This window comes from Zalophus californianus, chromosome 6, assembly GCF_009762305.2.
Source record: "Zalophus californianus isolate mZalCal1 chromosome 6, mZalCal1.pri.v2, whole genome shotgun sequence".
Lineage (NCBI taxonomy): Eukaryota > Metazoa > Chordata > Mammalia > Carnivora > Otariidae > Zalophus > Zalophus californianus.
In genome coordinates this window covers 37866162-37891789 of record NC_045600.1, presented here as the reverse complement: position 1 = coordinate 37891789, position 25628 = coordinate 37866162, and the positions used below count along the sequence as shown (strand labels likewise).

The window sequence follows — 25628 nt, the reverse complement described above, 5'->3', positions numbered from 1 at the left end:
AGGGGTCAGTGAAAAGCTTTCTAGAAGTGATGTCTATACTGAGTCCTGATGATGAGCTAGATTCTTGACTAGTCCAGTAGTCCAGACAGGGGTTGGGGAAAATATTTCGGGCACAGGGAACCCTGGGTGAGTATGTGTGGGTGGGGAGGGTGGGGGTGCTCAGGCTTGGGAGAAAACACTGGATCTTCACCAGTTTCTTCAAGACTTAACAAGCATTTGTTAAGCACTTACTATGCAACAGGCATTGTTTTACATAATGGAGAGACATCAGGTAACAAAACAAATGATGTCTTTATTTTCATGGAAGTCATGGGGGGAGAAGAGAGGAATAGAAGTGTTTTGAAGAAAATTGCTAAAGGTGCGACAATGAGGCCAAGTTTAGGATGAAGTGACAGTGGAGCTGACACCTCAGTGGTGAGAGGAGCCAGCTAGGAAAACACCAGGGGCAGGAGGGTTCCAGGCAGAAGAACAACAAAGACAAAGAACTCAAAGGGAAGAACCATCTTGGCTTGTTGGAGAAACTGAAAGGGCCAGTGAGCTGATATGGGGAAAGTGGTACAAATAATTCAAAGGGTGTTTGGGTTGGGTTGTTGATGCTGAGAAAGACATCAGAACATTATAATAAAAACTAGTTTTGTTTTGTATAAATTGCATACACAACTGTGGGTGTCTCTTCAAAACTAGGACACTATTGGAAGTTCTCAGTTGCAAGTATGTCTTCTCTGGAGTGGGACTTGGCTGTTTGTGTTTTAATAACAGAGATGAAGCTAAGAGCATATTTTCTGTCATCATTGTCAAATGCCCTGTTCCCAGTTCTAAGCACATGTCAGCAACGCAACAAATCAGCAGGGCTGCCCTGCTCAACAAAAGGTCTTAATATGTCAACTAGGGGTGTCCCGATGGTTCCTCCTGGGTTCCAGCCATATATTTCTACTTGCCCACATAAGCTTTATTTTCCTGTTTTATTTCTTTGGACTCAAATTTGTGTTTCAAAAAATGCTTTAAAATCTTTCTGTCTGATTTGGGCCTGCTTTATCCAGACTAATCATTCATGTTCTTCCATGTTCTTCTATTTCTCTGGATTATTGATCTCTGTATTCTTGTGAGCCCCACATGAGACTCACGGCTCTTGTTTGATCCCAGTTAACAGCTTTGGAGATGATGAAGAGCCATGCACATCTTCTGACAGTGACGAAGAGGTGATCAAACAATTTGAGATTTCTGTGTCCCGGTCCCAGAGTTTCCATTCAGAAGCATCTGAAAAAGGAAAGCAGGTGGGATTGGAACAAAAATCAAAATTCAGCCACCTGCTCCCTACCCATGAGGAGGATAACACAGAAGTGTCTGCCTGCGAAGGTATTCTTTGCATGAAACCCTTTTTTTACCTAGAGCAGGGAAGGACAATGGTAAGAACGTCTTTGAGTCAATCGCTATACTTGTATCTAGGGTCCAGAGAGGAAAAGAAAATGGGGCAAGACCTAGAGGCTGGAACAGAGTAAAGGGGTTCTTTCAAACCTTGCAGAGGGGGTGTCATGCAGGGAACTGGGAGAAGGAATGGATAAGAAGTGCCAAAATCTTGACCCCTGATTTGTGGGACTCCTTCCTTCCTTACAGGTTATCATTTGGTATATTTTGAACACTAATGGTTAGAATTAGCATGGTATTTATTAAGCTTTCTAAAATCTTAATCTCTTCTGATAAATATAAACATTTCACATAACCTGTTTGCTGACATTGAGATTCTGTGCCTTTTCTCTCATTTGGAGTCAGAGTCTATTTTCTATTTATCTATATAGCCTCAGACAATTTTTGAAATCTTTCTTTTAGTAGTTCGTATTATTAAAGCCACAGGTATGTTTTATCTTTCAAATAAAAACATGTATTACAGTAATACTGAATAACATTTTTCAAACAGCACATACCCTGCACATCTGCCCTCCCTCCCTGTAGTTTCTGTGGTGCCCTCCTCCCCGCCTCCATCCCCTGCCCCACAGGAGAATTGCTTGCTGAGCAAGAGCAAGGTCTTCTGCCATTCTCCAGTGTCTTCAGACTGAGTACCTTCCACAGTGGGGAAGGGAAATACTCTGAGGTACAGTAAGCACAGCTTGTGGCTTGTTATGGTAGGTTGGCCTTGTGAAGAATCCTCTCTCCACACCACTCACACAAAATAACCTAGCAAAAGAACAGTAAAATATTTCTTAGTGCTTTCCCTAGCGAAGGTCAGGCATTTCTCTGACTTTTTTTTGCCCAGAACCCTGAGTAGGCACAGGATATTGAAACTAGGAAGGGTTTGTGAATCGTATTAGGTAGAAAGCTAGAAGAAATGTCACACCGCCCGCTTAAGTGACCTGGTCTAAATGACCTGTGCTCTCTAATCTTTTCCTTCTTTCCTTTGGACACATGGTCAGTCAAACCAATGGGGGTGTAGTTGTAGGTCTTCCATATTTTGCAACCCTTAACAATAGAAAGAGAAAAAGGAGATTCCAAGATTGAGAAAAGATAACAGAGAATAAATGTCTGGTTTGATGAGGTGGATGAGGCAGCCTGAAAAAGAACAAAGTAAAAATTTTAAAAAGGAAAATATACAGAAAGAATCTTATTTATTTAATCAGCAGAAATGTAATAATTTGCTGTCATGTAATTGTACTTATTGATATGGGCCAACATAACGTATTTTATTGCTGTTCCCATCAGCACAAGGTAAGTGACCACCGTATTGTATTGGTAGCTACTGACCTCTGCCATTCACTCACCCCTCTCCTGTTTTCTCTTTCGCTGGTGTTCCATCACAGCGGTCCTCCCTCTCCGCTGAGAGGGCAAATGTTAGCTAATGAAAGTTAATAGCAGTTGATTCCCTAGGAGCATCTCACTGCATTCTAAAGCTAATGGCCCCATTTCCCCAAAGCCTAAATGTCTAGTTTCTGATTTATACAAATGGCCCATGTTCTGAGAGTTCTGACAACCATTCTAACCCTCACTGCTTCTGGAATTAGCAATAATTTTATTCATAACTGGTGATTCTGAAAAACTTGACAGAGAGTGACAGGAAAGATCACGTTTCTTTCTCTATTGGAGGGAGGAAAAGCATACTGCACTGGATAAATTACCTGTAGATTTTGAAGAAAATCCGCAGGATTTTCATAGAAGGGGATAACTGCCTGTTAAATTTTAGGTTATCAAATGCCATGGAAATGTTAATGTAATTTTTATTGTATGATTTTTTGTTCGTGTAATTTCTTTTTGTTCATCTTTAGATTTGTGAATTTGTTTTCAGCAGTTAAGAATAAGGAAGAGATTAAGCATGCACCCCAGAGAGGAGTTGTGGGGTTTTTTTTTTTTTTTTGCCTGTCCTCCATCTATTTAGCTTTTTTTCACTCTACCTTAAATATGATTTTCTAAGATAAAATTTAATTGTAGACAATTCTTCCACTTTAAAAATGCTTTCAAAATGTTGGACCAGTGAAAGTAAAGGTCCAAATCCAAGTAAAATCTGAACCATGAATGAGTTATTGGTAGGTTGTCTCATGTTTCATCAGGTAGGATCCTTCCCATTCTAGATGGAGTGGGGAGGTTATTAGAACCAAGCAAATGCTATCTTCATATCCCTGGCAAGTTCTCTCTTGTCTCATTTATCTGACTTAGTGTAGTTGTGCATCACCTTTAAATGCATCCCCAGTAATGTCAAAGAGGGTTTGTGCTAAGTGATCCAGATTAGAGGCTGCATATCAGGTCTTTAGGTCTGAAAAGTGGGCTACAGAATAATAGTCTACTTATCAGGGCATTTATTAATTTGTTTGTTTATTTAATTGTTTTTGAACAAAGCCTTATTTTTGCTTGTGAAATATGTAGTTCTTAGGATGTTTCAAAAAAGCTAGACATTACATTCCTGGTGTCATTTAAAACAGCTCACTTATCCCTGGAATCTGTGCTCAGTTTTGTTTGGGATGGTGTATCGATTAGGATTTTATATATATCAAGGTGACATTGGGGTGCCTGGCTGGCTCAGTTGTTAGAGCATGCAACTGTTGATCTCAGGGTCATGAGTTCAAGCCCCACGTTGGGGTAGAGTTTACTTAAAAAATTTTTTTAAAGGTGATATGAGAGTGGCCTATATATCAAGAGATTTATTGCCAGGAATTGGCCTATGCTATTGCTGGAGCTGGCTAAGAAACAGAAATTTAGAGCTCTGAAATCCATAGGTGAAATTTCTTTGTGTCCAAGGATACCTCGGTTCTCCTCTTAAGGCTTTCAATGGACTAATTATGTAGGATAATCTCCTTTACTTGAAGTCAACTGCATAACGGCTTTAGTCACATGTACAAAATACCTCCAGAGTATCTCCTTAATTAGTGTTTGATTGATTAATTGAGGCCTATAGCTTGGCCAAGCTGACACATAAAACTGATCATTGTAATGGGCAAAAGTATTTGTATGTGGGTGGTGGTAGGAGGGAAGGGTTTGGGAGTGTAAAATAAAGTAACTGGATAATAGGATTATACCACGTCAAAGTGGGACATGGATTAAAAAGTGCAAAATTTTCTGCTAAAATAAATATGGTGTGACATAATTATGGCCTATAATTTCTAAGAAGCTAGGATACATTTCCCTGACAACAGGCAATTACATTTCTGTATGTGTTTAAGGTGACACGGTCTTCTTTAACTTATAGGATGGGAAGATTGCTTTATGTAATGGTGAATCCCCTTTCTTTTTCCTCTGCCTCGTGACTTGTACCCCAGCTTTGCTTTTCTAATTCATTCCTTGCTTGTCTGTCAAGGAAAATGGTTTGTTACATTAATATAGTTCTTATGTTTTTCAGTTATGAATAGCTTTTCAAGGCTTAATGTAGCTTTTGAAAATTCCCTTATTACTGATCTAGGTATTATCACTGTAGGAGTTAAAGTCATGAGACAATTTTATGGGGGTAATTTCTTGGCAAAGTTAGATTTTGTGCTGAAATCCTGCTGGGTGCTGCACACGTTGATGGATGACCTACTGTTTAATAGGACATTTTAGTGTTCATGTATATGAGGAATGGATGTGCTAATTAGAGCCTTAGAAGAAAATTCTGCTTTATGTTGTAGGGTTTTGCATATGGAATATCCCTTATTCTCTCATTTTCTGTGGCCTTTTTAAAGTGTGTTTGCGAAATAACTGAGGTGTGTGAATGTAAAAATGTTATGGTGGCCTATGAAAGTGTTTCCAAGGGGCCTGAATTGAATTATTAAGAATAACAAGGCAGTTAGGGGAACTTCTTGGTGGATTGCCATGGTTTTGCAAAATCCCAAATCAGGAGTTTGAGGTTGCTCTGAGTACTAAGTCTGCCTAAAGATGTTTTTGTATAGTCTGCATAGGGTGATAACGTATTTTTTAAGTTTGCCTGTTTACAGCAGGTGGGTCATAAACTGTCTGGTAAACCACTGTCCCCACTACTCCATTTTGCCGCACACCTGGCTGCTTCAAATATTTGTTAACCAGCCTAGTCTTGAAAGTTATTGGAGAGTTTTGTGAAACCCACTAGTGAATAAAGACTAGAAAGCATAGGTATGTGGCTTAGTACCTCCCAGGAGATTATGTTCTCAATGGGGCTTTAAGACCAACAGTGGAAACAGTTGCTACCATACAGTGTAAATAAGAGCTGAATTCATGATCTATACTTTGTCATCCCTGTACTCACGCATCCTGTCTATATCTCTAATTTTCTCTTATACCGGGTTGGTGTCTTCCGGAGGAGACTGGAGACCAAAGAGAGAATACGTTCTTGGCTACTTTCTGGATGTGGGAGGAAAGTCAGGGTGAAAGCTATTGCTTAGGAAGACCCTGCCTGTTTTTCTTTACTGTCTGAGGGTAACCTAAACTTTAAAGGAGAGGAAGGAGATGCATCGGTGAGGGACTACTGACAAAGTAGAATAACACTAAGGTCAGAGAAAAACACTGAGTCCAAGAAGTCAGGGAAGATTCAGGTGTTGTTGGGCTTTGGATGGACAAGAAGGAGAGGGCAGTTTGGGGGAGAGGGGGTTTGAGGACCACAGTGAACAGAAATACACAACTAGTGTTTTCATGAGCCCATGGGACCACAGGTGACGGCAAAGTGGGAGGCAGTAGAAAATGTGGTTTACCGGGTTGGATGAGGCCAGTTGGGGCCAGACAAGCAAGCAGGGCTAATACTTATGGAAAACTAGTGACTGCTAGGAGGCTATTATTTCATGTGTCCTCAATGATTCCCTAGTGGTTTTTATAATCATTTTATAGATAAGGAAACAAAGGTTTGGGCAGTTCAAATTTTGTGTAAATTCTTAACGCAGAGTTAGGATTTAAACCCAGATCATCTGAATCCAAGTCCAGTATTCCTTCCATGGATCAAGTAGAGAACTTTTTACTTGAGAGAACCATGAAGCCTTCCAAGGAGAGGGTAAGATGAGAACATGGTAGACAGAAAGAAGAATGGTAGAGTCAGGACACAATATGATCTCCATAGTAGATTGTTGCTCTTGCTTTCTAGATCTATCCCCAAGGTCTTGTGGCTGTTAGTTTCAACAAAATGCTAATATGTTTATTTTATCTTTTTAACATTAACACACGTCCTTCATAGTCATATTATTAGAAAGTATTAAACCTTCTTATACCCCATGTAATGAACTAATGGTCTTTTTGGTTATATAGACCAAGTTTATCCACCACGTGGATGCAATTATGTTTCTGCAGGTGTTATTTGATAGGCTTTGCTTCTGAGGTCTTGATAGTTTCCTTATTGCAAATTTAGATTTGGATGGAGCCAGCCAGCTGAGTTATTCTGAGAATCTGTCCTACGGTGAAGATGACCCTGTTTCTGCCCATTCACAGTCCCCATGTGAGGTGGGGAACACCAGGCACCATGGCACAGCTCCCCAAGAGACCAGCGTGCCTCGCAGCCTCAGTCACCAGTCCACAGAAGGCAGCTTGGAATTGGAGACAGGCTTTAATAACCAGGGATTTGAAGAGTCCTATGCTGCTGATAGCTCTTCCATGTGGAGTCCAGAGGCAAGTTATTTGTTTTCCATTCTTTTTTTGCTTGAGTGTTGTGTGCTCTCTGGTGAGTTCTTGCTTTCCTCTTGCTCGCCACGCCTCAAGAAAAACATTTCTCCAAGAAAGAAGCATTGCCTTGAAAAACAAAGACCTAAGGAGCCTTTATTTGAAATAAAAATTTTTTCAGATGACCAAGTCACAGCCCCTATGTGTACCAATCAAAGGGGGTACACAATAAAAGATTCATAAATAAATTTCTGTCAAAATAGGGGGGGAAAAGAATGGTGGCAGAATGGAACCAGCAACAATTACACTTCTTGTTTATATAAAAGAGTTTCTAGTTCTTCAGAGAAGACTGGTTTATTTCCTTCATGGTTTCAATTAAAACGGAGTCTATTTTTATTTGCCCCAAAACTTGAGTTACAATTACTTGAATAAAAGAATTATTTGAAAATTAGACTAAAATACAATGGCCTTCTAAATGAAATGATGCAAGATATTATGATGAAGATCTTGCTGTGGATTTGGATTGAATTCAAGATCTAGGAGATGGCATTAATTTGTGATGACCCTCCGGCCATTTACATTGCTTTTTGGAATAAATCTCTGAAAAAAGATGCTCCTTCTAAATTTATTTCTTATTTAAAACTTACTCCAGAATATGCCTAACTGCCCAGAGGTATGATTGGAGGTGATTATTATAGACATTACCATTTATTGAGCAGGGACTATGTGCCAGGCACTGTGATAAAGATTTACAAACATTACATTATCTAACAGCCATTTTTGGTTATTCTTTATTAGCTAGATCTCTTTTATTATGATTCTACGACATTAAGAGATGTAAAATAATAAATGTCTAATGCCTACTTTGAAATTAATTTTGATGAAATATGTAATGTATGTATATAAATATTAATATGATTTGTGGGGCAAGAGGAAAGAGAAAAGTGAATGGATTTTGTTAGCATCAGTCTGCCTGGGAAAAGAAACTGGTAGAATCTCTTATTAGGACCTAGACTGTCATACATACCAAATGCTCCTCCAGGAGAAGAAAAAAATAATCACAGAAAATCATGTTCCAAAACCTTACTGCTAATGCACTGGGATGTGTAGAGAGAGAGCATAAGGAGGTGTGCACACGTGGGTGGGTGTGTGCCCATGTGTTGGTGTTACTGCTGAGGACAAGAAACAGTAACTCGGATACGTGGTTTGTGGCTTGTCGAGAGCAGCCCTACATATAGAGATACCCAAAGCTATTAACCTTAAAAGTTGTTTTTTTTTTTAATTCTGCTTCCCAGTTGTTTTACTGCAAAGGAGTCCTATCAAATTCCACACAATAACATTTAACATTTAAAAATATTATTTTTGACTTTCTCACCACAAAAACAAAACAAAACTGTTTACCTGCCTCTTAATACTCTGTCCCCTTGATAACTGTTCCCTTAGGCTTCGGATTGCTTTCTTCAGGTAACCTCCCATCTGCCTAACTCATGGAGCTTTCATAGAAGACTTTTGGTGTTGAGAGCACTGAATGTTCCCAGACTCCAAAAATACCCAGACATCTCTGTGTGCTCCATTCAACCTCCTATCTATTTTGAGACAAAAACTGTAATTTGGTGCTCCTACGGTAGAACCTCAGATACAGCTCGGAGGCAGTTCCTGTAACTGCCTGCTTTGCAGGCTTAGCTTGCCTTTTAAGAATTGATTTATTTGCCTCTTAGCTGTATTAAGAACCCTGTCTTCCCCTGTGTATCTGGCATCGGGAACATATTGCAGGTCTGTTTACTTGGGGCCACACAGATGACATCAACCCTATCTTACTAAAACACAAAGGCTTTCAGTCTGATAGAAAATCTTTAAACCTACAAGGGTTTTGACAGCGTGGCACAAATATTCCCATCTTAAAGAAAAATCGGGGTATTAGAACTAAGAGAATCATTTATTTTGCCTCAGAGGGAAACCAGCCATGCAGTGTGACTACCTGTTAGGCTGATGGATTTTTGAACTCTGCTCTTCTCTCCTGGAAAAGGCCATCGACTTTTTCCTGCAGACCCAAGGCTTGGCAGGGAAGACAATGGGAGGGTGGCTGGTGATTTTGAGCACACAGGAAAGCAGGTGTCCCACTTTTCATCTCTGCTTTCCACTGATTAACTCGTTGGCCTTGAGAAGTTAATTAAAATCTGCCAAATGGGGATAAAAATGAAGAGATTTTTACCTTGCAGGAAGGTCAGATGGATTAGTGGTATTAAGAGTACCCGCATGAGGAGAGCCGGGTGATAGGTAATGTGTGTTGAAATAATTAATTGCTATGAAAATACCAGCCTTCCCAAATCTTTGTTTCAGATCAACCCAGGAAGGGGCCACAAAGCCCAGCTTCCCTGTGCTACTGCTTGGCTCGGCCCTGTCCAGAGCCTGGCTATGGCCTACAGCTCTGTCTTAGGCAGGGTTCCGAGGAGAGTCATTTCAGAGACCTCCAAAGGACTTCCCACAGACCTGCAGGTGGAGCGAGCATTTGTCTGAATAGATAGCCTGATGGATAAGTGGAGAGAGACTCAGTGACCCGAATATTTTTACCTTGCATTGAAGTTGCTGACAAAACTGGGAACTATTAACTATAATTAAGAGCAGGGACTTAAAAGGATGTGAAATTCAAAGTAGTATGTCTTTTCATCTTTCATCTTACCCCCGCCTCACCCCACACACTTACTACAAACATAAATGGCTATGGTGAGAGACTTGGGGAGAAGAAGGGAGACATCGTGGTTCGACATAAGGTTTGGGATTTTGAGCATTAATGCTGGAAAATCCTGCATTGTCCTGGTGGGGCATATGAGGTTGGGGGCAGGGAGTGAGTTTCTAAATCTTAAATTTCCTCCCCCATAAAATGAAGATATTAAAATTCCTTCCTCATTAGGTTAATGTGAATGTTTTAAAAGATAATATTTCTTAGCTGGATTTCACAAAAAGCAGAGCCTACTTTGTCAGGATATATAATCCCTGGGAACAAGAGTGAGGGACAAGGCAGGGAGTGAGGCAGGGAAGAAGGGAGAGCCATATTAGAATGTGTAATCAAGTTGGCCACCAGTAAGTGTGACTCATGGCTTGCTTTTGTGGGACTGTGCTGTAAGAAGCTGTATTAAACTGCCCTCAGGACACTTGTCCAAGGAGAGACAAGTTTACTGCCTGGGGCATTGACCTCACACACATGCTGGACTTTATATACATGAATGCCAGCCAGGATTCTGTAACTTTCCAAGACTTAACATCAACAGAGAGGCCTGTGGTGGGAGTTGAGACTCACATCGCATGCGCGGGAGGTGGGAGTTGAGACTCACATCGCATGCGCGGGAGGTGGGACCTCCTTGGGCTGTGTCAGGCCGAAGCTACTTAGAGCCCGAAAGACTGCACCTGTAGGGGGAGACGTAACAAAAGGTCTAAAACAAGAAGTTCTAAAGTGCGTAACAGTGGGCTTTTGCCGTCTGTAAAGGGTTTAGTACGGTACCCGGCACAAGAAAGGGCTTAGTAGAAGTGGGCTATCATTACTTCTGATCCAGCAAGCAATATAGAGGTGATCAAGAGTAAGCTAAAATAGATGGGAGTTTTAACAGAAGACTGTGACTTGATTTCTGAGTTAGCCTAACTCCTTGGAGACTTGCTTCTAATATTATACCTACACTAGTCAGTTGTATTCAGAAGTCTCTATAGCAACCACTTTTATCACTTGAAACTAAGTACCTCTGAATAGAAACACTCTCACATGAATGCATGCTGAGGAAAGAATATAAGGAGCTTCCCTTATTTTGCAAGAAGCCTAAATTTTCTCGGTAGACTAACGTGAATTTTAAAAGAGAAGGCATTTATTCCATGTCTTCCGCATGTCAAATCCTTTCATTTTCACAACAACCCTATAAATAGTTTTCATCCCCATTTTACTCTTGAAAAAACCAAGAGTGGAGAGGATTAGATAACTCGTCCAATGCCCTAGGGGGAGGAAGTGGTAGACCTGGGGTCCCCAAGGATGTCTCACTCCAGAGAACTGTGCACTTTCATCTCTACTCTGCGGGGAAGTCCTGCTGATGAATGTGCATTTTTGAGGTGCTTTATTATATATTTTAAAGTAGTCTTTAAATTAGCAAAGTCTGGTGTTCAATTACATAAATGAAAATGGATTCCGATTTACAACAAGAATCAGCTCAAAGTTTAGTTATGAGTATCATGCCTTCATAGAAAAAAAATCAAATTATGTTGACATTCTTTATAGTTTGTTGGAGAGTACTTCACTGTAGTAATGCAGGTCAGCTCAGCTTTCTCTGTGAGGTCATCAGATCTGAGTGGCTATAGGTGAATTGTTGTCTAAGGGTGCTATTTTACAATGAGGGGCCCATGCTTGAAAATAGGCAGCATCAGTCCATTGATGGGAATAGATATTGATGGAGTCTGGTCTAAGCCAGGTATTTTTCCCTATCTCATAAAACCTCACCACAGCACTCCATCAGGTAGGCATCTTAATGTTCATTTTGCAGCTAAAGCACAGAGAGGGTGGCCTTTTTGGCCAGAACCAAAAACCTAGTGTGTGGTAGAGTTATGCTTTCAACCCTCTGCCTCCGCATCCAGTGTTGCTGTTTGCTAAGTGGTTGCTATAGGTGTCCTCCTAAACCCTTCGTACTCAAAGTGTGTCTTGAGGCCAGCTGTGGCATCCTCAGGGCCTTAGATGTGCAGAGTCTCAGGCCCCACCCCAGGCCTACGGAATCAGAAACTCTGAGTGACTCAAGTCCACATGAACGTTTGAGAAGCTCTACTCTAAAACCTTTTCCCCCATGTAGCTTGAAAATCTACTGAAGGATCACCTGTCGTTGGGCCCCATAAGGATTCTCATCTGCAGGAAGTCCTGGCCCTTGGAGCACAGGCCCAGACTCAACCATTTCTCCTGGGGACTCCAGAAAAAGTTGTTTCTTGGCAGTTGCATAGTTGACTAATTTTAGACTTAGTATCTCAGTTTCAATGATAGTGGTCAGTTGTGCTTTTTGAGAGTCAGTGTATATAAAAACACTTTGCACATTATAAAAGCTTTCTTCATTCATTCCAAAAACATTCATGAAGGCTCACCATATGCCAGAGACTGTACCCCTAGAGAATTCACAGTCCAAGGGAGACATAGACCAGTATGTCTATGTCTAGACCCTTCTAATGTATAGGGATATGTGCTAGTAGTCAAAAAGTACAGGGTTCTGAAGGATCACAGAGGGGCACCATCTCACCAAAGGGTATTTGGGCATTATCATTTACATTCCTAATCTCTTCCTCTATCTGCAACAGGTACAGGATGGGGCCAATTTCCAGGTGCCAGCCGGGGTCTTGGAGCCCATCTCAAAATGTGGTGACCTGGATGTCATCTTTGAATATAGAGCCTCCAGCCAGAAGCTCACAGTGACCATTGTGAGAGCACAGGGCCTCCCAGATAAGGACCGAAGTGGTGTCAACTCCTGGCAAGTTCACGTAGTGCTGCTGCCCAGTAAGAAACAGAGGGGCAAGACAAGCATACAGAGAGGCCCCAACCCTGTCTTCACGGAGAAGGTCACCTTCACCAAGCTGGAGCCCAGACATGTGGCTGCCTGTGCTGCCCGCTTCCGTCTGTATGCTGCCCGCAAGATGACCCGTGAGAGAATGATGGGAGAGAAGCTATTCCATCTCAGCCTCCTGCACCCAGAAGGGGAAATGAAAGTGACTCTGGTTCTGGAGCCAAGAAGTAATATCAGTGTGAGTATGTTAAATGGTGCTGCTAATGATGCGGGTATGTTCAAGGACCTGGAATTGTCAGCCCTTGATTTAGTACATTCAGCCTGTGAATTCAAACACCTTAATTTAATTTTCCATTTGGCTCTCCCCATCCTTATAAGCCATGATTTGCACTTCATGGTACAATGGTTTTTTTCTTCGTGCCCATCTTCCCTATAAGTCAATGGATGTATTCCCTGTCCATTTCTGGAAATGACAGCAAGTGTGGGGGGAGGGCTTAGCCTGCTGATTAACTGACCTGTGGTCTGACCATCTCCCTCTTGCGCCACCCTTACTCTGCATTATGATGAATCTCAGAGATGGGACTTTGAAGGGGAGCTCCTTAACATGTTTGTATGAGTCGGCTACCATAGCAGCCCAGATCTCCAGCCACTCCTAAGACCTTCCATTTATATGCCTGCGCTCCTACCATGTGCCTTATCCTCTGCATCTCCGCACAGCTTGTATGTCTCCACGATGGACAACCCGCTATTGCTGGGGGTTAAATGTCATCTAGTATGAGGGCCTCCTTTTAAAAACCATGTAAAAATATCAGGTAGCTCATCTTGGGCTATTGGGCCAATCAGTCATCCGTTCAGAAACGTTTACTGAGTGCCTGCCATGTCAGGTGCTATATAGGCAGAGGGGATGTAGGAAAGAACAAAAAGGGTGATGCCTCTGCCCTCAAGAGCTTTCAGCCTGGGGCAACAAGAGAAAACCAGGGTTTGCAAGGGGAGAGAGAGAGGGATAGAGGCTGCGGTTGGTTAAGAAGGGTCAGAGAATGTGTCTTTGAGGTGGTAATAAAACACAGAACTCCACAAATCAAGGGATCAAGCCTGGTGACATGTGAATGACCAAGGATTCTAGACGGAGGAAATGGCACATTCAGGCATCGAGAAGTAGGAAGGAGCTTGTCCTGTCTAGGGGGAGGAAAGGAGCCAGAAAGCCTGGAGTGTAGTGATGGGAGATCCAGCCACTTAAATTTTTAATAGCTATCTCAAAATTATTATCTCCAGACTTGTCTCCCTAAATCTATTCTACCTGCAGCCTTCCCATCTTGGCTAAAGGCAACTTCATCCTTTTAGTTGTTCACGTCAACCCGAAATCCTCTTGGCTCTATCTTCAAACTATAACCAGAACCTAACTGTGCTGGATTATTGAAATGGCCTCCCAGTGGTCTTCCTGCTTTTGCCTTTGCCCCTTCTTCCCAACCCAGGGACCCAAATGAACCTTTTAGGGGCACTTGGGTGGCTCAGTCCATTAAGTGTCTGACTCTGGATTTTGGTTCAGGTCATGATCTCGATCCTGGGACGGAGCCCCACATCTGGCTCTGAGCTTAGCGCGGAGTCTGCACAGGATTCTCTCTCTCCCTCTGCCCCTCCCCCCACTCGTGCTCTCTACCTCTCTCTAAAGTAAATAAAATCTAAAAAAAAAAAAAGGCAGATCATTTCTCATTTCTGCTTAAATCTCTCTTTTTTCTTAAGCTCTGACTAAAGTATATGTGAAATCATGGAAAATAGAAGTCAGAGGAGGTCAAGGAATCCTGCACTATAAGGCATAGGAGTAGGTATGACCTCACCCCGATTTCTCTGTGCCAGGTCCTGTCCTAGAGACACAGAGTTGAGTGGGGAAGATGAACCAGCGTGAAAGAACTTTGAAGGTAAAAATTCATCAGTTATCTGTTCATCATGATTATATGCCAGGCATTGGGCTATGCACTAGACTGAGTGATCTACAAGGATTCAAATGTGATGGGAGAGGCAAGCTCTGTTGTGATAGGTGCCTTGGTAGATGCTTCTGTAGAAGCACAGGGGAGGGGTGTGCTTACCCCAAACTAAGCAAATATGTCACTACTGGATTGTCATCATCTAGACAGCAGGGCCTACATGGCCCCTATCAAAACCAGCTCTCCCTATAGTTTTCATATTGTGTTCTTGAAAACCCAGGGCTCTGCCATGACTTGGTAAACAGGGTTTTTTCCTACAGATGTGAAGAATATTTAATTCCTTTTAATGTGTTTATTTTGTGGGGTTTTTAAAAAAGATTTTATTTAATTATTTGTCAGAGAGAGAGAGTACAAGCAGAGGGAGTGGGAGAGGGAGAAGCAGGCTCCCCGCTGAGCAAGAAGCCCGACCAGGGCTCGATCCCAGGACCCTGGGATCATGACCTGAGCCACCCAGGCGTCCCTTTGTGGGGTTTTTGATAACAAGTTTAGGAAATGACTTCAGATGTTTGGAAGAAAGTTTGAGCTAAGTCTGATGCACTTGTTTCTGGTGGAGGAGGTGGTGGCTCTTGGAGGCTGGCTGTCTTGCCCCCCCCCCAGGGCCAGTGCCCACTATGCTTCTTGAGGTGAGAGTCAACATCCTGACTTACTTTGCTCTCCTCCTCCCAATGTGGCTGGTGTAGAAAGGTGGGCACTTTGGGGAAGCAGGTGTGTGAATAAACAGGACAGAAAGCGTTGTCTCTCTCCTAGGCTCACCTGGTGCGTGCAAAGTCTCTGAGATCCACAGTCCAATCATGGACTGTTTTACCAGACAATCATAAAAGTGCTCATTTTCAGTGTAATTCATTTCCTCGGGGAGGGGGGGGGTAATAGCATCTGGTATATTCCTGACACCCCTGGGAAGTAGAACTAGGGGCCAAATGTTCTATGTGGTGGTAGATGGTCGTGGTCATTTCTGTTCTAGTGAAGACAAAGTGCCTCCTGTGTTACTACATTCATCAAGAAGCTGCAGAGAACAGAAACAAAACTCATGCCTAGAGTGGATGGGTTCCATAGAAACATTCAAGCACAAATGACACTGGAGGGAATTTGGGTCTATATTAAATGTATTATTAGCTCTTCGTGTATCTGAGAGCGTTTGATTTACACTAGTAATAACATCTTTGTCCATTTTGTCTTTAGAGAGGAAATGTTGAATGGAGACAGCTCTCGAAGCAAATATGTCAGCGAATAATGCGGGGCATCTCATCCATGACTGCACTCCCCAGGCCCATTATCATTCACACCAAGTGCGCTGTTAGTAATCTTTGGCAGCAGTTGAGATTGGGCCACGATTTCACCAAACATAATATCGGCTTTCTGTAAGAGAGTAGTACAGCGTGGACCAATGGATTCTTTGTTGTTCTTCCCCTCCAGAGTGGAGAGTCTCCGCTCAGCCCATCTGCAGTTTCTCACAGTGATAGTGCTTCATCCACGCAGTCGCTGTCTCATGGAGGAGCGCCAGAGCTGTTGGTGGGGCTGTCCTACAATGCCACAACGGGGCGATTATCCGTGGAAATGATCAAAGGCAGCCATTTCCGAAACCTCGCTGTTAATAGAGCGCCTGGTAAGTGCATGTCTGGATGCCCAGCTCTGGGCCTTCCAAGAGCAAGCAGAAGGCTGTGTTTGCTTTGGTCTCAGTTTTTTAACTTTTATAAAGAAATGATTTTGGAATGACTTAGACATGTTTTTACAAAGTGATACCTCTTAATATTTTAAATGCCTTTCTATCTAATTAGATTGAAGACTTCTTCAATATCTGGATATATCTCGATGCAAAATAGACTGGCCTCTACATGTATATGGTTAAAGGGAAAAGAATGATGTCTCTTCAGCAACATAATGTGTATTGGCAATTAAAATCTGCTGATAGGTTCCAGGCCTGCAAATACCTTTAAAGAGGCAGAGCATAGGCTTTGGAGTGAGGCAGATCCAGGGTCAAAGTGGATGGTAGATCCAGCTCTACCCACTTACCCATTAGCTTCGCTCTGATCCAGTACAATTTAACTCTCTATTCTGAATCTCAGTAGGTTCGTCTGGAACAAAGTGATATTAATAATACTTTCTTTTTTTTTTTTTAAAGATTTTATTTATTTATTTGACAGAAAGAGACACAGCGAGAGAGGGAACACAAGCAGGGGGAGTGGGAGAGGGAGAAGCAGGCTCTCTGCTGAGCAGGGAGCCCTGTGCAGGGCTCGATCTCAGGACCCTGGGATCATGACCTGAGCCGAAAGCAGACGCTTAACGACTGAGCCACCCAGGTGCCCCAGTAATACTTTCCTTATGGGTTTTTGTGGGGAGGGATTAAACAAAATGATTTCTATAAAGTATTTAGCCTAGTGCCTAACACACAGTGAGCATACAAGAAATGTTAGTGGTTATGGTGCTGACAGAGGAGGAGGTGGAAGAGGATCTGGGGTAATATAAGCCTGACTTACCAGGAGAGCTACCACTTTGGAGATCACCACTGGAAAGAGGGGCCCAAGACACTCCTATAGCTGCAGTCCCAGGCTCAGAAAGCCAGAATAAAAATGGTGCTGCTGGAAACAGCCGCAACTGCCTATCAGGACCCAAGAAGTTAGAGACTGAGCATTGGAATAATGCTGCTAAAAATTAGCTCGGTTTTAATGATTGTCAGCAAAAATAGCTTAAAAGGGGACAGGAAGATGGTTTCTGCCTCACTTCTGCCTTCTGGTACTCATGCAAGTTCATACAACCAGAGGAACCTAATTTGTATCTGGAATTCTAGCTGCAAGAGAGTCTGAAAAATGTTGCATTTCCAGCCTTTCGAGTCCAGAAAGTAAACTAGAAAGGTGAGCCTGTCCATCCCAGGGACCAGAGTCTCACTGAAATAAGGATGAAGTTGATAACAACATGGTAGGCTAAAGGAGTCAATGGGCTCTGGCCTCACATGCCAGCATCAGGCGAGGAGCCAGCCAAGATGGTAGAAAAGTGTCAGCTTCTATAGCCAAATCCGGGCTCTCACTCTTCTTAGTCTTTATCTGTGCTGCAGCCCACAAAGTCTCTGTTCAGTGGTATCTTGTTAGTCAGTCTATTAACACCATTAGAGCAATGTCATAAGGAAAACCCAGCACTCTTGCTAACAAGAGAGTGGGTACATAAGCCATGTTCTGTGTTGATGCTCATGGCCATGTGAGAGCTATTTAACATACATCATAGGTGCTGATTATTAATCACACAGCTAGTCTCTTTGCTAGATACAGCTTTGTTTTTTTTTTATTTTTTTTATTGTTATGTTAATCACCATATATTACATCATTTGTTTTTGATGTAGTGTTCCATGATTCATTGTTTGTTCATAACACCCAGTGCTCCATGCAGAATGTGCCCTCTTTAATACCCATCACCAGGCTAACCCATCTCCCTACCCTCCTCCCCTCTAGAACCCTCAGTTTGTTTTTCAGAGTCCATCATCTCTCATGGTTCGTCTCCCCCTCTGACTTACTCCCCTTCATTCTTCCTCTCCTGCTATCTTCTTCTTTTTCTTTTTTCTTAAAATATGTTGCGTTATTTGTTTCAGAAGTACAGATCTGTGATTCAACAGTCTTGCACAATTCACAGCACTCACCGTAGCACATACCCTCCCCAATGTCTATCACCCAGCCACCCCATCCCTCCCACCCCCAACCACTCCAGTACAGCTTTGTTTTTTTAAAATGGCTCTGGATTTATTAAAGATCTGGATTTACTGCTCTTCTTTTAGAGCTTTTTCCAGTTTTCCCCTATCCTCCTGAAATTTGGTGAGATCTGGATAACTACTTGGGAGGAACATGGTGGAGCTGCAGAGAATGGTGGGGAGGTAAATCACACAGTCATGACCTGTTCCAGTCCACGCTGGGAAGCTTTAATCTGTGTGCTGGGTGGTAATATGGAGGCTAAGAAAGCATCAGCTGGAGGCTAACAAACTAAGGTGTGAATTCAGGCTCTGCCACTTACTAGCTGGAAGTTATTAAACTTTCCTCAATTTCAGTTTCCTCATCTGTAAAATGGAATTGGAATCATATATACTTTCTAGGTAGAAATACTACATAGAAAGCTGTGATGTTGAGGATGGTACTATTGTATCATTATACATTTCTATATAAGAGAAAACATGCCAAAGAGGAAATTCTTGTAACAAATATTTAAAACTGAACAGAAAAAAAAGGCAAGTCCTAATTTAGAAATTGATTTTATTCCAGAAGTTTAAGTCAGTTTGGCATTTGCTACATGATTTTTTGTAGACATAATGTTGCAATTTAATTTAAACCCTAACTGACATGCTGTATCTTTGCAACCAAAGTAATAGAAAACAATGTTGCTGTGATGCTGTTCATTAAAACAGAAACCCAGTAGTGAAGACAAAAGTTTTTTGTTTATGTAGAATTCTGGCACTTGAGGAAAAGCCAGTTTAATTAGGAGGGGTTGAGAAAGTAGAAGGTTCCTTTGTGGAGATTGTAAAAGGGATCTCTTGGTACTTTCAAGGGCTTTAGATGTTGATGGCATTGGCTCTTCATTATGTCTCACTTTATTATGCCACTAGCACTACTTTGGCAGTCATCAGGCAAGCTTAGGTTACATTTTTAGTTCCCATATGGAAGAAAATAAGAGACAGAACAAGAGTTTTATGAGATAACTGAGCAGAGTTGGAAGAAAGGGGGGAGGAGAGAGGATGCAAGCTAGGGGATGAGTCGGCCTGGGGGTGATGGGTGGCTGAGGGAGATGGTCAAGTGAACTGTCTCCATGAGGTGGATGGAGGGTAGGAGGTGACACCAGAGCCCTGCATCACAGGTCAGAGTCTGCCATGAGGAGCTGCCTGCAAGGGGAGAGGCATGTGTGGGAACGCTCGTGTGAGGGTCCTAAAACCCTGTGCATAAGACTCTGGGCTCAGGGACAGTTCCCTCTTCTGTAAACAGGGGACACCAATCCTGCTTTACAGAGTAGCTATGATAATTGAAGAATGGTCCTTAGGGAAGCCTGAAGGAGAATAGGTTGAGCCTGAATATTGGGAAATTTTCTTCTCTTGAATATCGAACTTTCTAAATATTGCTAGAAACTGGGAGAAAGGCTGGAGATTTAGAAGTGAGAATCTTTTGCCTCAAAATATATCATGAAACAGAGAACTTTGAACTTGACAGCTTGATCCAGTCGGATGACTGTTCGGACATTTTAAACTTTTCTTTCTAAGCAAGATAAAGGAAAGGCGGACAGATAGTAGATGAAATTCCTCTTCTCTATTAGGGCCTTAGAAGAAATAAACCACTGAAATGTAAGCCCCCCTTCTCCAACTTCCGAGGTAAATACTTGGGGGAGAGGTCTCAGTGAGAGGCAGGTTTTGCTTTGATGGGTAGAAGCTGGTGAGAGCATTCTTAGATATGAGTCTCCATGACGTGCACTAGAAAGGCTAAAAGTAAGGCTGATTCCATCAAGTGTTGGTGAGGATGTGGAGAATACATTGTTGGTGGGAATGGAACAACCACTTGGGAAAAGGCCTGGCGGTTTCTTATACAACTAAACTTGCGCTGAAAATGCAACAGTTCTATTTTTAGGCATTTATCCACATGTTAAAAAGAAGAAGAAGAATAAAAGACCTGCACAAGAATGTTCAGAGCAGATTTATTCATAATGGCAAAACTGCAAAGAGCCCTCATGTCCACATGAATGAATAAACAAAGATATATTTATATAGTGGAATACTATTCAACAACTAAAAAGGAAATTAACATGGGATCTCAAAAACATACTGAGTACCTATTACATGACTCCATTCATAGGAAGTTCTTGAATAAGCAAAACTTATCTATAGTGAAAATAAGCAGAAAAGTGGTTGCCTCAGGATTGGTATCAGTGTCAAGATGAACTGGGCATGGACATGAAAGAATATTCTGAGGTGATGGGCATGTTCTATATTTCGATGGGAGTATGAGTTAAATGGATGTTTGCATTTGTCAAAACTTACCAAATGGTACTAGGCTTTGTGCATTTCACTGTGTGTAAATTTTACCTTAAAGTAGAAAAGAACCATAAAATATTGAACTCTGGTTATTTAAATGTATGCAGAAATGTTTAGGGGTGAAGAATAATGATGAATACAGCTAAGAGGGATTGATGGGTAGATAGATACGCAGGTATATGAGAAAGAAAATGGTCTGAGCTTGGCTACTACAACAAAAATGCCATACGCTAAGTGCCTTCACAGAAATTTATTTCTCACAGTTCTGGAGGCTGGGAAGTTCAAGATCGAAGTCCAGCTGATTTGGTTCCTGGTGAGAACCCTCTTCCTGCTTTGCAGACAGATACCTTCTTGCTGTATCCTCACATGGCAGAGAGAGAAATCATCTCTCTCTTGTCTTCTCTTATAAGGGCACTAATCTCAATCATGAGGGATCCACCCTCATGACCTAATTACCTCCTAAAGGTCACACATCCAAATACCATCACATTGGGGATTAAGGCTTCAACATGTAACTTTTGGGAGAATACACACATTCAGTCCATAACACAAACAAAGCAAAATGTAACAAATGAAGAATCTAGGAAGTAAGTATATGGGTATCCACTGTACAATTATTTCAAATTTTCAGAGTATTTGAAAATTCTACTTATATAATATTGGGCAGAAAAAGCTAGTCTGGTCTAGAATAGTTCAGATGGATCAGGTGGGTAAAAATAAAACATGAACCTCAGCTTCTTTGGTTAGAATTACATTGTTTTTGGTTATGTTGACATCTCAAGGTCCAGCCTTATTCCCCTGACTCAACCTTGGGCAGGATAGAGCACCAAGCAACTGAATCTGAGTGCATCTTCTGTAGCACCCTCTATAAACCACACCCATCCCAAGAGAAAGTATGTGATTAGGTGCTTCCTGATTTCTAACTTTAACCTTTTCCCTGTTCATCCAATGGATGGATGGATGGACAGATAGATGTAGATGTAGATATAGATAGACTTGTATCTAGATTTATATCTGTTTACATATGTTTTTCTTCTTTATTTTTGGAAAATGCCTATGTTATATGTTGTTGTTGTTGTTGTTTTCAAATAATAGGTGGGCTAGGGATGATAGAATAGGCTATTTGAATATTACTGAAACTAGCCCATTGAACCTATTTAGAAACAACATATAAATGAAGTAACAACATGAACTAATCACATAACAGTGTGCCAAGAGTCATGCCAGTCATTTTCAAGGTAATACCTCATTTAGTATGTGTGGTCAGTGTTCAAAAATATTTTCATTATTGCTGTTAAGGTGGTATAGGCTAGTCTACAAACTGATGGCAAGGAACAGTCTCCACATCTGTACATGGTTGATGGTCCAGGTGAAAAAGCAGTTTATAGCATCTAGTAGTCATATGAAATCCCAATATGCATTTACAAATGCTTTTGAAAAAGTTTCCATGGAGAATTAGAAACATTTGATTATCCTTCAAATTTGGCTTCATGGGAAAGCAATTCACTAACAATTTAGCAGCTCTGTTCTGCCTGCCACCCAATTACTGCATGGCCTCGACAGTTGATTTAACCTCTCTGAATTTCATTTCCTTCCCTATTAAATGAGGTTAACAAGCTAATGTTACCGATACAAGTGCTAAGTTAAAAATGTATTAGTTATTCTGTTGGTAGGTTCTCTTTCTCCATCCCTATTTTCACTATGTCTCCTTCTGCAGTGCGTTACTGCGTTGTGTATGTGTGTGTGTATATACACACATATAATGGTTCTTGTCAAAAACTATCACTAAGATGTCCCCTCCAGTTAAAAACAAGTTCCCAGCCTCTCAGCATGTGCATGATTAGCCACATGTGATAATTACATCCCAAATGATAATACTTAAAGCAGCACCATATTAACCTTGTTAGGCACTCACAATAGCAGAGACTAGAGCAAAGAAAAACAAAAAAGCATATCAAGCTGCCTCATGTCAACTATGAAGAACAGGTGGGATGCAGAGAGTGAGCCGTACAAATAGAGTGCAGGGGAAAAAAAGGACTAAATGAAAATGAACAGATATGGGGCATACCACCTTTCAAAATCCTGGCCCATTTTCCAGCTAAATATAGTGTTTATTAGCAACCACTGTGTGCTCAGAGTTATGGCCAATTTAAATGAAGATTTATATGTGGCACTAATTTACAGAGTGTATAGGTGATAATCCTTTACTTCCATTAACTCACTTAATTCCCACAACAATATTAAAGTTAGAATAGACGAACTTTCTAGACAGAATAGACTGCTTTTCTAGACAGAAAAGCAACGAGGGGGAAATACCATTACCATGATACGGAAATTATATCTCAATCAAGCTGTTTAGTTTGTTGGTGGTGGTTGTTTTGTTTTGTTTTTTAAACCAAGTTACCTGCAGAAGGGTGGCAGTAAGACTGAGGACAGACCTCTAGGGACGCCTGGATGGCTCAGTTGGTTAAGTGTCTGCCTTCGGCTCAGGTCATGATCCTGGGGTCCTGGGATCGAGTCCCACATTGGGCTCCCTGCTCAGCAGGAAGCCTGCTTCAACCTCTGCCTGCTGCTCCCCCTGCTTTGTGCTCTCTCTTTCTCTCTGACAAATAAATAAATAAAATATTAAGGAAAAAAAAGACTTAGGACAGACTTCTCAACAGCAATAACAGAAGCCAGAGGAGAAGGGGACAATATCACCAGTCTCAAGAGAAAAACACTCTCAACTTTTAGTGTTCTGTTTGAGTGAAGGAAAAATAAAGATGTTTTCCACAAAGTTTGAAAGGGTTTATTATTGAAAGAATTACTAACTGATGTATTTCAGGAAGAAAGAAATTGAACTTAGAAGGAAATAGTGAAGTTTAGAAAGGAATAATGAACAAAAAAACTGGTACACATGTAGGTAAGTATCAGCATGTATAGACTGAGCAGCAGCAGTAGGAAAAATGACTAATATATTGGGAGTACAACAACAAAGAGAAATAACAGGAAGGATGAGAAGGGGAGATGGAAATCAAAGAATTCTGAGATCCTTATGTTGCTCAAGAGGAGAGTAGAGATATTGATTAATTTTAGACATTAAGTCAAAGCACATGTTAAAATTTTCATCTAACTTTCAAACCAATAGAGGGAACAAATTAGAATAAAGAAAATTCAGTGGATCAATAGAAATCAGGAAAGGATACTTAAAGGCATAGACAGTGCAGTATAGAAACACAAACCAAAACAATAAAAATAAATAAAAAATGTATCAGTGATCATAATAAATGTAAAAGGATTAAAACTGCTGTGTAAAAGATAGATATAATGCTAGATTATTTCTCTTGCTCCCAATCTCTCCCTGTCTCCCCTCCCCACATCCTTCTACCTACACTATAGTTTATGTTGGCCCACCTAGCCTCATAACGTATAAGAAAAAAAATTCTAATTACCAACGAATTGAGCTTAGCTCGGGCAAGTAAGAAGGATTTAACTTTAGGAAAATCGCTAGTGTAGTTCATCATATTAGCTGACATATGAGAAACCATTATGGTTATCTCAACAGGTGCAAAAGAAGCTTTTGAGAGAATGCACTGTCCATTACTGATAAAGAGAACTTAGCAGGTAGATAAGAGAAGGTGTGTTAGTATAGGGTAGGCTGAGATGGAGTAACAAACAAGCCCTGCCATCTGGGTGGCTGGACACAGCAAAGGTTTATTTCTCCCTTGCATCACTGTTTGTAGTGAGTCAAATGACTCCTCTCTGCTGGGACAAAGGCACACAGGCTCTTTCCATTTAATGAGACAATAACGATCATATTCAAAATGTGACCTGCATTGTTGTTGTGGACAGGGAAGGGACAGCATGGGAGATTTCTTGCTTGGGCGGGAGTACTTGAATATAGTCATGATTGAAGGTAATTATTATCATTTCTCATATTCCGTTATTCAGAACTCAGTCAGAAGGCCCGGTCAACTCAAATCTGGTATGAAGCCTATGTCCTTAGTATGATATTATCACCTTATTCACCTGAGAAGGTTTGTTGGGCCTCTGTTGTTTGAATTCCTTTGAGATCCATTTCTCACTGTTTGGAAGTCTGGAAGCAGTTAGCTTTTCTAACCACAGAAAGGCCTGAATTTCAGTATTCCTTCTTTTTCCTTTCTGTTTACCTTGCACACTGGCCAGTTCTTTCCCAAGCTTACCTTTTGCCTCTCTCTGCCCCTCAAGTGAAGCTAGTAGTACTGAATACACTTCTAGCATTCTCTTTTCCAATCTCTTTCCCTAGGAGGGCAAAAAACTGACTGGCTGTATGCCCTTCCTCCTAACTTAGGTCAGATGGGGATTTCACCATCACATAATATGGAGTATGGGTCTCCACTATCCTAGCCTCTGATCTTTTCATCATCTGGCACCCACCTTCGATGCCAGTGCCCATTCTTATGTTGTTGTTGTTGTTTTTTATGGAAACATTCCAGTTCAGATTATCACTTACAATATCAGTCAGATTTTGTCAGGGAACTAGGAATAGTCTAGATATTTTGAGTCCAATGTTGTTTATTGTAGGGTTGAAGCTCCCTCAGGAAATCTAGAAGTACAGACATCACAGGAAAGATGCCAAAATGGTCTGAGCTGTTTGTGCAGGAAAGAAGAGATTCTCTTAAGGATGTTTGAACACCATGGGCAAAACCACTACTTTGCCAGCTACTGGGTCTGGAGAGATGCGGCTCCCCTTTTCTTCTACCTTCCAGTCTCAGACAAGACGCTTTCATTAGTGGGATCTTACTGGCAGGAGATTTAGGGAAATGCGTTTTAAGTTTTATGCCCCTTTGATACAGGAAATTGCTTAGGAAGGGGAAAATGGTGTTCAATATCAACAACTAATATGAGGTACAGAACTTGCTTAATCTTGTTAGTGGGCATTTAAAGAAAATCTGCACTGTCATTCTTAATCCTGAAATCCCATTATTAAAGTCAGGAACAAAATAAGGATTCCCACTGTCACCACTCTTATTCAGTATTAGGCTGGAGGCTCAAGACAATTCATTAGGATAAGAAAAAAATAAAAATTTAAAGCATGAAAGAAAGAAACAAAACTGCCATTATTTGTAAAAAATATGACTGTTTACATTAGAAGATCTACAAATTTGAACT

General features: G+C 41.3%; 1 protein-coding gene and 1 long non-coding RNA gene across 2 annotated transcripts in view; one reads left to right on the top strand and one right to left on the bottom strand.

Annotated features, from left to right (window-relative positions):
- SYT16 (synaptotagmin 16) overlaps positions 1-25628 on the top strand; it is a 111299-nt gene that overhangs the window by 69500 nt on the left and 16171 nt on the right. Inside the window, exons 2-5 of the mRNA XM_027570800.2 lie at positions 1144-1356; positions 6764-7020; positions 12325-12765; positions 15923-16112. Coding sequence (XP_027426601.1) covers positions 1144-1356; positions 6764-7020; positions 12325-12765; positions 15923-16112 — 1101 coding nt within the window. The remainder of the gene's footprint in view (positions 1-1143; positions 1357-6763; positions 7021-12324; positions 12766-15922; positions 16113-25628) is intronic.
- LOC113909525 lies at positions 639-10395 on the bottom strand. The gene is made up of 3 exons (XR_003515760.2): positions 10310-10395; positions 8990-9188; positions 639-1257 (listed from the first exon to the last, which is right to left on the bottom strand). It is a non-coding gene; the product is annotated as an uncharacterized LOC113909525 (long non-coding RNA).